Source organism: Gavia stellata, chromosome 20, assembly GCF_030936135.1.
Source record: "Gavia stellata isolate bGavSte3 chromosome 20, bGavSte3.hap2, whole genome shotgun sequence".
Taxonomy (NCBI): domain Eukaryota; kingdom Metazoa; phylum Chordata; class Aves; order Gaviiformes; family Gaviidae; genus Gavia; species Gavia stellata.
Genome location: NC_082613.1, coordinates 2,157,185 through 2,170,761, shown reverse-complemented (window position 1 = coordinate 2,170,761; position 13,577 = coordinate 2,157,185). Strand labels below are relative to the sequence as shown.

Genomic DNA, 13,577 nt, shown 5'->3' with positions numbered 1-13,577 from the left:
TAACTGTAATCTGCTAAACCCCGCTGTTGATCCCGACTGCATCCTCCTGTCCTGAGCTTTCCTACAGTGCGCCTTTTATACCGGTAATAGCACCAGGCTCCTTCTCCCATCATTGTTGACTCGACAATGAAAACTGTTTGTATTATTGTGTCCCCGAAGCTTTGCCAATAGCACATGTGTCCCGAGCTGATAGCAACAGGCTTTGGCAAGGCTGTGGCTCCATCAGATAAGAGCCTTTAACCTTATTTCTCCAGCTCGAGCGCCACGAAGGGCTGCTCTGTTGTGAGCCTTTGCTTATCCTTCCCGAGCGCGGCTGAACAGACCAAGCAAGAGGGGTTGTTGGAGGAGGGCAGAGGTGGAGGTGTTTGGGGCGAGCAGCCTGGGAAACGGCCTCGGCTTGGGTGAGAGAAGAGCCCTGGAGGGAGATGGAAAGATAGAACCGCTTTCCCAGGCAATTTAAGGGCTAAATGCACGGCCGTCCCCTGTCTTCCTCGGGGACCCGCTCCACCCCGCTGTGCTCCACCTTGGCCCGGCTCCCACGCACAGCAGGAGCGAAGTGGAGGAGAAACGCTGGAACCCGGAGGCCCTCGCACGCTGCCGGCTGGCCCGCGAACAAAGCCTTTCCCTTAGAGCCCTACCCCACCGCCTCCCTCCTGCACCCAGCCCCCTGCACCCCATCAGCCATGGGGATCCCCGGCATAGGCGCAGCCTTCATCCCTGGGGGTCCACGCCGTCCTCCTCCTCCCTCCCCGCATCCCTGCACCAAACTCCCCCGTGGCTGCTCGCAGCATCCCCGAGCCCCAGCTCCGCTGCTGCGGGATTTCACTGCCCTTTTCCCCGAGCTGCAGCACAAAGGATGCTCTGAAATCAGAAAGCGAAGAAAAAGATGCTGCCTGTGGCAAGCTTTAAAACCTCATTTTTAGGCTAATTTAAGGTGGGGCATGTCACATTTCTTAGGGGGTTTTGAGCTGCAAATGCAGCATGTTCATGCTCATTTCTTGTCTCTTAACATCCCCAATATAGCACCGAAAAGGAAAAGTTGTTCCTCTGCTTGCAGGGAGGGAAAGCTCTCAGGCCCTTTTCTTTATTCTTAGTATTATTATTGTAATTATTATTATTGTTCTCTCTCAGGAAAGAAGCAGTCTGTCAAAATTACCCTGATACATCCTGCCCTTTTGCAGGGAGATTGTTGTCTCTAAAGGGCCTAAGGTGGGGCTGGGTGGCCCCATGCCCTGCACAGCACATGGGGAAACTGAGGCACGTAGCCACAGCAGTGCCTACCCCTCTCTGAGCCAAAACTCCTCTCTTGCACTTGGATTTGGCACTGAGGGTTTCCCTGTCTACATGAAGGTGAGGTTGCTCTCCTTCCTGACATCCTCGTCCTTGCTGCTGGGCGGTGAAAGCCTTGGCGAGGCAGAGAGGTGGCCAGGAGACCCCATGTGCAAGGAGGCAGGCTGCGAGCTTCAGCAAAGCTTGTCAGTGCCAGGGATGCTGCAAAGGGCTCCCCTTCCTCCAGGGATGCTGCAACGGGCTCCTCTTCCTCCAGGGATGCTGCAACGGGCTCCTCTTCTTCCAGGGACGCTGCAACGGGCTCCTCTTCCTCCAGGGATGCTACAACGAGCTCCTCTTCCTCCATGGGATGCTGCAAAGGGCTCCCCTTCCTCCAGGGGTGCTGCAACGGGTTCCTCTTCCTCCATGCCTGGCTGGGGTGATGCACAGAAACCGGGCAACTGTCTTGCAGGGATGCTGTGAGCAAACTGACCAGTGCATGGAAAACCTGAGCAGAAAGCGCTGCATTCAGGGACTGCAGATGAAGCGGGGAGAGGGGAGCGCAGCGCAGCCAGCAGCCATCTGCGGCGGGCCGGTGAGGTAATGCCTCGCGCTAAGTTAAAACATGTCGGGAGCCACAGCAGCTCTTGAGAACAGCAAACCTTTCCCAGATGGAGTTGTCCTGTGCTGCTGCATCAGCCCTCCCAGTGAGGGAGAGGACGGGCGACCCTCCTGCGGCTGACCACGGGGCTTGGTGGGTGCAGGAATGCAGCCAGCCGCCCCCTCTTCCCTGCTCGCCCGGTGCTGGAGCTTCATTTTAGGGAGCAGAGAGGCAATAACTAGCCCAGCCCTGGCTGACGAGCTCCCGAGGACTCAGATGCAAAGCGGTGGAGGTGTGATCGCTGTGTCGCCTTCCTTAATTCCCCTTCTCTTCCCTGCTTGAAAGTGGCATCCTCATCCGCCATGTAGCACAAGCCCATTTATCCGTGGTACTTTCAGTTGAGTGATGCTCGAAGAGCAAGGGCTGAGCAAACACCCAGCGGGGTGCGGAGGTCGGGAACCCGCAGCGCAGAGCCCCGGTGAGAAGGGTTTCTGCAAATGCGGGGCTGCACCGTTCCTGGGGGGCACGTCGTCTCCTGGCAGTCCCCAGCGTGGCAGGGCCGTTGCTGTTGGAGGAAAGCAGAGGACACGCTCACCGAGGCCGCGGGTGAGGGTTCACTGCTCCGTGGAGAGGGGCCACGGTGGAGCTGCACCCGGCCGTGGCGTTAATGGGCATGTGTGGCTGCGGGGCCACAGACGGGCAGCCCCGACCCACGTCCCCAAAAAAGCCAGGATCAGAAATCCTCCTAATTGCAGTTTTCCTTTCCCCAGCACCCAAGAGGAGGTCAGGCGGCCAGGAGCAGCGAGCCTGGGCATGCAGAAAGAGCAGGATCCCGGTTCTTGGCTGCATCTCCTGCACAGACACCAGCGAGCAGCATTTTCTGCCAATTCGAGAGATGGAAGCAGCGAATAACCCCGGCGTGCCCAGACTCTGCACAGCCCAACTGTCGGCCAGCTGCCTGTTCCTGGGAGGACGCAGTGCCACAGGCAGAGCGCATTTTCTTGCTATAATCGAGAAAAGAAATTGTGCCGATCGGAGCAGCTGAATGGCAGCCAAATCTGCTTCTCGGCGGCTTTTCTACACTCTGTGTTCATGTATTTGGCATGAGTAGCTCTGCATTGAGGTAATTCATTAATGCTGAACCAAAAATGTGTTTATGGGAGTCTTGAAATAGTTGGTAGAAGTGTAAGACTTTCCTTCCTAAAAGCCTGGGCTCTCTCCGTGATGGGAACCGAGTATTAAAGCAACCACCGCTGCGGCAATCAGCTGCCGGGGAAGCGATTCCAGCCAGCGCGCATGCCCTGCGTGCCCCGGCGTGCTCAGCCCTCCTTGTGCACCGAGCCGTGCCGAAGCCTTTTGCCGGCACTAGCCTGGCTGTGAGCACCCCGGGTGGGATTTGCAGCAGCTTCGCTCACGCTCGGGGGGTGGGGGCTGCAACCCGGCTTTCAGGGGGAGCAGGTCAGGGAGCAAATACGGGGTGATGTGGCTGGAAGTGTGGCACCCCGAGCTGGTGGGACCATCACTGGAGAGCCAGGGCTGCGCAAGAAGGGGCCGTGGTAGGGCAAAGGCAGGGGAAGAGGAGGCAGGATGGCCCCGGTGAGGACCAAGGGCTTCGGCCACCGCCCGGGAGGCTGCGGCGGCTGTGTGTGCACGGAGCAACAGCTTTTTCGGGTTAGCTGTGGGTTTCGCTGCTCGCACAATGGGTATTGCTGTTGTTGTTCCAGTTATAATCCTGTATAAACAAGGCTGACCTCTGGTTATTGAAAAGAGCTGAAAAAGAAAGACAACTTTCTCCGCTTCCTTGGATGCGGTGCCTGATTGCCGGGCTTGGCCGGCGTGGTCCGCACCGCGCTGCCGGCTCAGCTCTGCAGCCATCGGGGTCCTGCCGGTGTGGGTGCAGCGGGGCAGGGTGGCAGCAAGCACCCGGGCCGGCACACTCCCGGGGCAGAGAGCCACTGTGGCCCAGGGCACCTTTCCGCTGTCCCCAGTGCCCTTCACGTGTCAGATGGAGCTAGAAGCAAAGAAAAAGAGCAAATGAGCAGAAAACAGCTGAGCCAGCCATTCCCGGGGCTGGGACTGACCACGACCACCCGTTCTCCACCCGCCGCCCTGACTTGGGTGGGAAAGAGTCCAGTCCCCGGCTGGGGACATGGGGGACATGTCACCCTTGCATGGGCACGTGGCTGCTGCCCGGATGCTCCTAACACGGATGCCGTACCGCATCTGCCGGCACCCGGCAGCCCCCAGCTGGCTTGCTCGGTGCTTGCCAGTTCTGCCTGACCCACTGAACTATTTGTCCACGAGGAAACCGGGCGCTGAGCAGGGCCCTGGAAAAAGGGAGGCTCCAGTGAAACGCAGAGCGTTTCCCAGAAGATGACTTCAGCCTCCCGGCAGTGCTCACACGCAGCCCGGGGCCCCGAGTCCTTTGCTCTCCAGGAAGTGCCTTTCTTCGGGAAGCCTTTGTTCCAGCAAGGCTGCAGCGTCCCGGGCCCCAGGGGAGCCCATGGGACCCGCCGGCGCAGAGGGGACCTCTTGGGGTGCCAGGGCAGCCACCAGCCTGGGCAGCCCTGCACGGGAGCCCCCACGTTGTGTGAGGAATGTCCCTGCTCCCCTCGGCCACCCCTGGTAAAGGGCATCTCCTTCGGGATGAAGAAGGGGGTGCGGGTGTAGGTCACGTCCATCCCGCCTGGCCGCACCGCTCCAGGTACCTGTGTGGTGTGGCCTCAAGAGAATTGTTAGCTGTAATTAATAACAAATCGCTTCCTGTGAAATATCTCATTCATCCAATCGGACACACCATGGCACCGGCCCCACACCGGTAATTGCGTGGTGATTAATTCATTAGCGGCGTGAACACATCTAGAAGCGAGGCTGGTTCGTGGGAGCGAGTGAGGAAGGTGCTGGCCACTGCGGGAGGGTGCAATGCCCACACCCAGGCCCAGGGACGGATCCTGCTCCTGCCCCTGCCCCATTGACTGCTCCCCTTGTGCCTTGCACCCTCTGCAAAATGAGAATAAAAAGCAATTTTCCCATCAGAGGCTTTGCTGCTGCTGTGCTGCGGGGGCCCTGCCAGCATCCACCTCCCACCTCTGTAGCCTGGATGCAAATTTTGGGGGTAAATCCCTTGGCTTTGGTTGCACAGCCCCTAGCCCAGCCTGGGGCTCCTGCCCCCAGCCGCAGCCGTCAGCCGCAGAAATAACCATCAGGCTCAGCCAGCCACGCTCGCTCTTACCCTCTTGCGATCCCCACCACCCCCGCTTCAAGCCCCCAAATCCCCGAGACCCCTTGGGATGGTCCAGGTGGTGCCGAGGCTATTTTTAGGCGGGTGGGAGCGCGGCGTCGGACCTGGCTGGGAGGAATAACCGGCAGCGAGCGGCACGGGCTGGGGGCGGGGAGGGAAAATGCCTTTGTGCTGGGGAGCGGAGGCTGCCGTCCCCGCCACGCTTCCTCTGCTAGGTGTGGTGCTGGGCTGCGCGGGATGCTAGGAAGGGAAACCGGGGGCCAGGGTGGGGGCGGCGAGCTGCCAGCCCAATAAAACTAGGGAGAAGAAAAAAAAAGGAAAAAAGGAAAAAAAAATATATACAACTCCTGAGGCTGTGTGCCGGGCCGGGGTCCAGCTCGCCCGACGCCAGGCCTGGTGTGGAGGGCACGGGGAGAGGTCACCTAGCACGCCGACCTTATCTCTGGCCAGGGATGTCCAGTGCTTCCTCCTCATCGCGCCGCTGCAGATGCAGCCGGTGAGGAGCCGGGGCCGGTGGGTCGCCAGTGCCCCGTGCCACATCCCCATGTCCCTGGGGCAGTGGGGCAAAAGGAGGGGCTGTGCTGCGGGGGTTTTTTGCGTGTCCCCCCTCCAGGAAAGCTGAGCCGGGCACAGACTCAGCGCGCTTCACCCTGCAGCCCGGCTGGGCGCGGGTGCTTTCCCTCTCTGGGGTGAATGCTACTGTGGGGAGGGGAGTGAAGCGGTATGGCATTGCCCATGCAGGCAGCCAGCGGGGCCCCCCCATACACCTCCTGGGCCAGTCTAGGCATTTTTGGATGCTTTGCACCCAGGCATTTTTGCACCCAGGCATTTTTGGGTGCTTTGCATGCTGCTCCACCCCCCCTCGCAGCTCTCCTTCCCCTCTCTCCCTGCTTCACAGCTCTCATCCCTCCTCCTCCAGCAGCCGTACCCTTCCTTTCCCCCTCCACCGCCCTCCCTGGCTCTTCTCCCCATCCCTGCCCCGGGATGAGGCACCAACAGCAAACGCACCGCAAGGCAGGGTTTGCAGATGCACCGCAAGGCAGGGTTTGCAGACGCACCGCAAGGCAGGGTTTGCAGATGCACCGCAAGGCAGGGTTTGCACCACACGCATGCTCCGGGGTCGAAGCGCCCGACTTTGCATCGTGGGCAGCGGAGGTCCCAAACTACCCCAGCACAACAGGGACGTCAGCACCGCTCTGAGCCCCCACCCCGCGCCGCCCCGGCATATGGAAAGCATCCCGAGCCCACCGCCACCCCCTGCGGAGGAGGCCCACGCTTGGAGCGGTTGCACAGAGCAAGCGTGGAGGGCACGAGGCTCTGCATCTGCCTCCCCTGGGAGGATTTGCCCCAGCTCTTAGCATCGTTTCCAGGGCTGGAAAAACCTGAGCTGCCCCCTCTCCCAGCCCGCTGCAGCTCATCCCCACCACGTCCCCAATGCCAGCCGGTGGCACCAGGTCCAACCCTGGCTCCGGGGCAGTTCTGAGCCCGCCCGGAGGCCAAGGATGCTGCCGGGGCCACGTGGGAGGCCGGGGGGGGGTGGATGCGGCCAGGGAAAGCGCCACGCGCTTGGCCAAAGCCTGGGGACAAGGGCCAGCATCAGCAGCGAGGGGATGTTCCTGGGACGTCCCCAGCAGCTGCCCAGTCCAACTGCCCCGAAAGCCGCTCACTTCACCCCACAAGGAGCCGTGGGCCCTGGGCTGGGGGCCCCCAGCTCCCCCCAGCACCCACCTTGCTGTTCCCAGGGCAGGGGCAAAGAGCCAAAGCCTCCGGCAGCGCGGGGACTCGGCTCCGGCACGCGGCTGCTCCTCCGGCGTGGCGGTGGTCCGGCTCCCTCCTTGGCTGTACGGCCGGGGCAGGCCGGCGGAGAGCGGGGAGGAGGCTGCTTGCAGCCGTACGGGCTCTCCCGTGGACTGGTGCTGATTTGCTCTTGCAAAATATTAATAAGAGGCTCCAGGAACGTGAAGGAAATCTAGCCCGAAACCTCTGTCGCTCCTGGCTAAGCGATTGAAGACTAAGTGAGACAAGATTTTTTTTTTATTTTTTTTTTTAAGGCCTTTGTTTTGTTTAGGGTTAACAGCAGATCGGCTTTTTCAAATCACTTCCAGACACACAGAAACCATGGCATGCAATACCCCACTGCTGCGAGGAGGCTGGGAGCTGGGCTCTTGCGCAACCCGGTGCCCCAAGTCTTCCTAAAGCTGAGGTTCACATTTCAGGCTGGGGTCTCAGAGGCAAATACCCGGAGCTGGGGCATCTTTCACACGTCAACCCGATTGCCTGGGGGGTGTCAGGGAGCAGGGAGAGAGTGAAGGAGATCTCCTTGCTTGCAAACGGGTCCCGCAGTTCATAACTCCTCTGTGCCAAGGGCAGGAAGGACCTTCAGACCACCTAGCCTGGCTTTGGCACTGCAAATCTCCGCTGGACGGCAGCCGAGCGAGCGGAGCGGTGACCTGGTGGCGGGGGACGCGCTGCTTCTCCGCGGCTGCCGATGGCAGCGTGCCGTGGGGATGCTGCCGTGCCCACGGCCCGCGCGGCAATGGCACGGCTGTGCCAACCCCAGCAGTGCAGCTCGGGTGGAAGGTTTTAGCCACGATCACCCAGCTGCCGATGAACCCACCATTCCTCAACAGTCCCTAGGCTGGCAGGCTGGAAACATGTTTCTTTTCATGTGAACGGCGCTTAAAAGCAAGGAGATGTTTCTGGCCCCCTGGCACTGAAATTCCCACCGGAAAATTGTCGGGGGGAAGAGGGCTCACCCCTGCCTTCACCCCAGGGCTGCTCCCGACCCCGGACGGGGAGCGCTGGCCAAAACACACACACGAAGTAAGTCATAAGAAAAATAAACGCAGAGCCCCAAGCATCCCCGTCCGCCTGCAAACAGGCAGCCTGGCAGGCGAATCTAAACACGTCCCTGCCTCGGCCCGGCGGGGCTGCGGGAGGCCCGGCCAGACCGCAAGTAGCCAGAAAAGGGGCTTGCAAAGAAAAAAAGAAAGAAAGAAAGAAAGAAAGAAAGCAAGGAAAAGAAGACTGAAAAAAATTAATAACCCTCCTCCTTGGAAGGAAGGGAACTGGGCAGCAGCATCCACACCGGTCCCAGCCCGGCCCTCCCCGGGTGGCTCTTCCTGCTGGTGCCTGGGGACGCCCCCCTTCCTCCTCCTCCTCCTCCTCCTCCTCCCCCTCATCTCCTCCTCCTCCTCCTCCTCCTCCTCTCCCTCTCGTCCTCCTCCTCCTCCTCCTCCCCTCCGCCCCGCTGATTGGTCCAGCCCGGCTATATTTTGCCCCTTCCAGCCCAGCATCATCCCAAAAGTTTTTTTTTGGGGGGAAAGGGGGGAAAAAAAAATAAAAGAAGAAAAAAAGAACAGAAACCAAAACAAACCAAGCCGACCCCACATCCCCCCGAAGCGCAGGCGAGGGAGGCGAGCGGCGGGGCTGCGCTCGGCGGCTGCGGGACCCGGTGGGACGCGGCGGGACCCGGTTCTCTCTCCGGCACCCGGTCGGGTCGGACACAAAGTGCTGTCCAGCTGGAATGAATATATCTGAGTCTAACTACTGCCGAGAGGAGATATCGCAACCCCGGGGCGACTGTTCATGGGTCACCGCCGCCGTGCCGGCCGCTGAGCCCGGGCTCGCCTTCCCGCGCCCCCCGGGAGCCGCCTCCCCCGCCAGCCGCACGCCCAGCCCCGAGCCCGGCTTCGCCTTCGGCCCCGGCCCCGCCGGCGCGGCCCCCGGCGCGGCCCCCGGCGCGGCCCCCAGCCGCACGCCCAGCCCCGAGCCGGGCTATGGATACAGCCCCCCGGCGGGCCGCGCCGAGGGCAAGGGCGGCGAGGACTCCCGCATCCGCCGGCCCATGAACGCCTTCATGGTCTGGGCGAAGGATGAGCGCAAGCGGCTGGCGCAGCAGAACCCCGACCTGCACAACGCCGTGCTCAGCAAGATGCTGGGTGAGCGGGACGGGCTGCGGGAGGAGGGCTGCGGGGCTGGGGCTGCGGGCTGCGGGAGCGCGGGGCCGTGGGATGCGGCGGTACGGGGCTGGGGATGCGGGGATGCGGGGGTACGGGGCTGGGGATGCGGGGGTACGGGGCTGGGGATGCAGGGGTACAGAGCTGGGGATGCGGGGATGCGGGGGTACAGGGCTGGGGATGCAGGGATGCGGGGGTACAGGGCTGGGGATGCGGGGATGCAGGGGTACAGAGCTGGGGATGCGGGGGTACGGGGCTGGGGATGCAGGGATGCAGGGGTACGGAGCTGGGGATGCGGGGGTACGGAGCTGGGGATGCGGGGGTATGGAGCTGGGGATGCAGGGATGCAGGGGTACAGAGCTGGGGATGCGGGGATGTGGGGTTATGGAGCTGGGGATGTGGGGTTATGGAGCTGGGGATGCGGGGGTACAGGGCTGGGGATGTGGGGGTACAGAGCAAGGGAGGCAGGGATGCAGGGGTACAGGGCTGGGAATGCAGGGATGCAGGGGTACAGAGCAGGGGATGCAGGGATGCCGGGGTACAGGGCTGGGGATGTGGGGGTACGGAGCAAGGGATGCAGGGCTGCGGGGTTGGGGATGTGGGCTGCAAGAGTGTGGGGCTGTGGGATGCGGGTGTATGGAGCAAGGGATGCAGGGCTGCAGGGTTGGGGATGCGGGATGCAAAAGTGTGGGGCTGTGGGATGCAGGGGTACAGAGCTGGGGATGCAGGGATGTGGGGGGTACAGGGCTGGGTATGTAGGGAGAGGTGGTTATGGGGCTGGGGATGCGGGCTGCAGGGCTGCAGGGCAGCAGGATGCAGGGATACCAGGCTGGAGATGTGAACTGCAGGGGTACAGGGCAGCGGGATGCAGAATTACAGGGCTGGGGATATATGCTGCAGGGGTACGGGGCATTGGGATGCAGGGATACAGGGCTGGAAGTGCGGGATGAAGGGGTACAGGGCATTGGGATGTGCGCTGGAAGGGTACCGGGCTGTGGGATGCAGGCTGCAAGGATATGAGGCAGAGGGACATGGGATGCAAGGATACAGGGCTGTGCTAGCCAGCCGCAAGGGTACAGGACTGCGGGATGCAGGCTGTGAGGATATGGGTGTGCAGGAGCTGGGTTACAAGGATGGGTGCTGAGGGATGCAGGGCTGCAGGAACAGGGCGCTGCGGGATACGGGGCTGGAGGATGCAGGGCTGGGGGCTGCAAGGTTAGAGGGCTGTGGGATGCGAGCTGTAGGGATATGGGACGAAGGGATGCCAGCTGCAGACTTCAAGGATGCAGGGCTGCGGGGACATGGGCTGTAAGGATGCAGGGCTGTGGGATCAAGGGCTGTGGGATATGGTACTAGAGGATGTGGGAATATGGGGCTGCGGGATGTGAGGATGCAGAGCTACGTGTACGCAAGGTGCAGGGAAACAAGGCTGCGGGATGGAGAGATACAGGGCTGTGGAGAACACTGCTGCGGGGCTGCAGGATGTGGGAATACAGGGCTGCAGGATGCGGGATACACGACTCTAGGATGCGGGATGTGGGAACACGGGAAGCAGGATATGGGTAGATGGAGTTGCAGGATGAGGGACTATGGGAAGCAGGATATGGCCAAATGGGGAAGCAGGATGCGGAGACACGGGGCTGCTGGGTGCAGGGACAGGGGAGTCAGGATACGGGCATGCAGGGTGTGGGGTTTGGGGATGGGCGATTGGGGCTGCAGAGGAGCGGGGCTGTGGATGCGGGATGCAGGGAAGCAGGCACCCCAGGGACCAGGCTGTGCCGAGGGGCAGCAGGAGGCAGAATCCCCTGCCCTGGCAGAGGGGTTCCTGCGGCCACCCCAGGGCTTTGCAACCCCATTCTCCCACCACGTCGAAGCGCTGGGCACAGCCTGAGCCTGCTGCTGGGACAGCCCTGCTTGGGCTCCCATTTCCCATTCCCTCCTCCTGCCAGCACCAGCACCCTGCTCAGGTGCCAAACCGGCCGAGAGAGCCCTTTCCACTCCAAGGGTGCCCTCTCCCCGGGTGCCCCCACACCCTGGCCAGCGCCGGGTGGCCGAGCTGGTGTCACAGAGCTTCGCTTTCCCCTTCCAGGCCAGTCGTGGAAAGCTCTGAGCGCCAGCGACAAGCGTCCCTTCGTGGAAGAGGCAGAGCGGCTGCGAATCCAGCATCTCCAGGATCACCCCAACTACAAGTACCGCCCAAGGAGAAAGAAGCAAGCCAAGAAAATCAAGAGGATGGAACCCAATATCCTCCTGCATAACCTTTCCCAGCCTTGCAGTGACAATTTCAGCATGAGTCACCATGGCGGCAGCCAGCCGGGCCACCCCCAGCCTCCCCCACTTAACCACTTCAGAGAACTCCACTCCATGGGGTCGGATATTGAAAACTATGGCTTGCCAACTCCTGAGATGTCTCCCTTGGATGTCTTGGAACAGACCGAGCCGGCGTTTTTCCCTCCGCACATGCAGGATGACTGCAACATGATGCCCTTTCGCGGCTACCACCACCATCACCAGATGGAGTTTCCCCAGGAGAAGTGCATGGGGCGGGACGTGGCGGTGCCCTACGCGCAGACCCCATCGCACTTGGCCGACGCCATGAGGACTCCCCATCCCTCCAGCATATACTACAACCAGATGTGCTCGGGAACTCAGAATGGGCTTTCCGCCCACCTGGGCCAGCTCTCGCCCCCACCCGAAGCCCACCACATGGAGAGCGTGGATCACTTGAACCAAACCGAGCTGTGGACAGACGTTGACCGCAATGAGTTTGACCAGTATTTGAACATGAGCAGGACTCGTCCCGAAGCCTCGGGACTCCCTTACCATGTCTCCCTGTCCAAAGTGACTCCTAGAAGCATCTCCTGCGAGGAGAGCAGCTTGATATCCGCCTTGTCCGATGCCAGCAGCGCTGTTTACTATAGCCCCTGCATCACCGGTTAGGTTGGCCCCACCGCCCGATGCTCTCACCGGGAGAGCCCCGACTCTCCTCTAGAAAACAAAAAGCCATTCTCCTTTAACCACGAGCTCCATCATATTTAGAGTATCTCATTAAATGCATCGCTTTCTTTTGTTTGTTTTTTTGATTTTGGTTTGGGGTTTTTTGTTGTTGTTTTTTAGAGAAAAAACATGCTGAACTCACTGATATACCGTATAACTATATAACACAGATAGACGCCTTTCCCAAGCACTAGCCTGCCTGCCGCGCTCCCCGCTCCAGCCCTCGGCAGGGCGTAGCTGTAGCTCCCACCAGCTCGAAGGGGCATTTTTAAGCTGATTCCAGTAAACCCTGCCTGAAACCACCACCACCAGGACGAGCCGAAGCCACCTGCCCCCAGCATTTAACCCAAAGGCAGGCGAACTTGCAGGGAGGGGAAAAACTTTTAGGAAGACTTTGCCGGGGCCGTTAAAGAGTCGGCGCCCGTTAGGGGTGGGCTTTAGGACAGTTTTTACTGTATTCTCAGCAATATATTTTAATTGGGCAACAAAACTATATTTTTACTAAGCATTTTTATATATAAAATGGTATTTAATGTCTTTTGGGGTTTTTTTTATTAGACTTTTTAAAAATAAATCAAGGGATATCCATGAGATCTAAAGCATTTATGTAGCAAAGCTGGATTTAAAAACAAAAAAAAAAAAGGGAGGGGAAAAAGAGGAGATATTTTGTGAAAAGAGAATGACAATGTAAATATTGTGGAACAATTGACTGGAATTTTGTACAAAAGAAAAATATGACTGCAAACACTTTTATTGTCTAGAACTGTATGGAGAGCAAACTGTTTTATACTGGTTAATTATTAAAACATCTTCATATAATTGTTCCCATCTTGTGTGCTTGTTGTGTGAACACATATTTTCCGCAAATACATGTTGTCCCAACCATTTCCAGATTTTTGTATCCGTTGATTAATGTTTTGACAACCTGGCAAATGTATTAATTTCCAGGCTGCCGCCCGCCCGCCCCGTCAGCCGCCTCGGGCTCCGCGACCGCGGCTCGGCTCGGCGCGGGACGGCGACTCCGGCAGCGCCGGCAGCGGGATGGGATGCTGGCGGCCGCCCCACGGCACCGCGCCGTGCCGCCCGGAGATGTGCTCTGAAGGAAAAGCAGCTGTTCTCAGATTAAAGTATAATAAAACATGTGATATCCTCCTCCAAATCGAGCCTTGGTGTGGTTATTATTTTGCCAGCGCATCGGTGCGTGGTCCCCACGGCTCACCCTGTTTTCCCGTGAAACCCCCCAAAAATAGAGCCCGGCTGCTCCGATGCCTTCGCTCTAGTCCTTGGAGCTGGAAGAAAACCCCACGTGCTGGAGCCCTTCCATCTCCTGGCCCTCGCCGGCTCTTTCCCGGCTCCGGCAGCCAGCGGCTCTTGCCGAGCCATCGCCGTGCCCAGCCGGACCCCGCTCGGAGCCGCCGGTGCTTTGCCGGAGCTTCATCCCCCTCCCATGAATCACTTTATGATTTACAGTATTTTTTTGTTCAATTTGAAAAGCAGAAACGACAATCTG

At 60.0% G+C, this 13,577-nt stretch overlaps 1 protein-coding gene across 1 annotated transcript; it reads left to right on the top strand.

The window, feature by feature from the left end:
• The first annotated feature begins 8,524 nt into the window (after nucleotides 1-8,524).
• SOX18 (SRY-box transcription factor 18) lies at nucleotides 8,525-13,029 on the top strand. The gene is made up of 2 exons (XM_059827215.1): nucleotides 8,525-9,052; nucleotides 11,160-13,029. Exons 1-2 carry the CDS (start codon nucleotides 8,638-8,640, stop codon nucleotides 12,008-12,010), a joined length of 1,266 nt encoding a protein of 421 aa, XP_059683198.1. The 5' UTR covers nucleotides 8,525-8,637; the 3' UTR covers nucleotides 12,011-13,029.
• The last annotated feature ends 548 nt before the right edge of the window (nucleotides 13,030-13,577 follow it).

What these genes read in the sequence shown, in the direction of transcription:
- SOX18 (XM_059827215.1), top strand. Translation starts at nt 8,638, where the DNA reads ATGAATATATCTGAGTCTAACTACTGCCGAGAGGAGATATCGCAACCC. An exon ending in CGTGCTCAGCAAGATGCTGG is followed by an intron (nt 9,053 to 11,159) that starts GTGAGCGGGACG and finishes TTCCCCTTCCAG; the next exon opens with GCCAGTCGTGGAAAGCTCTG.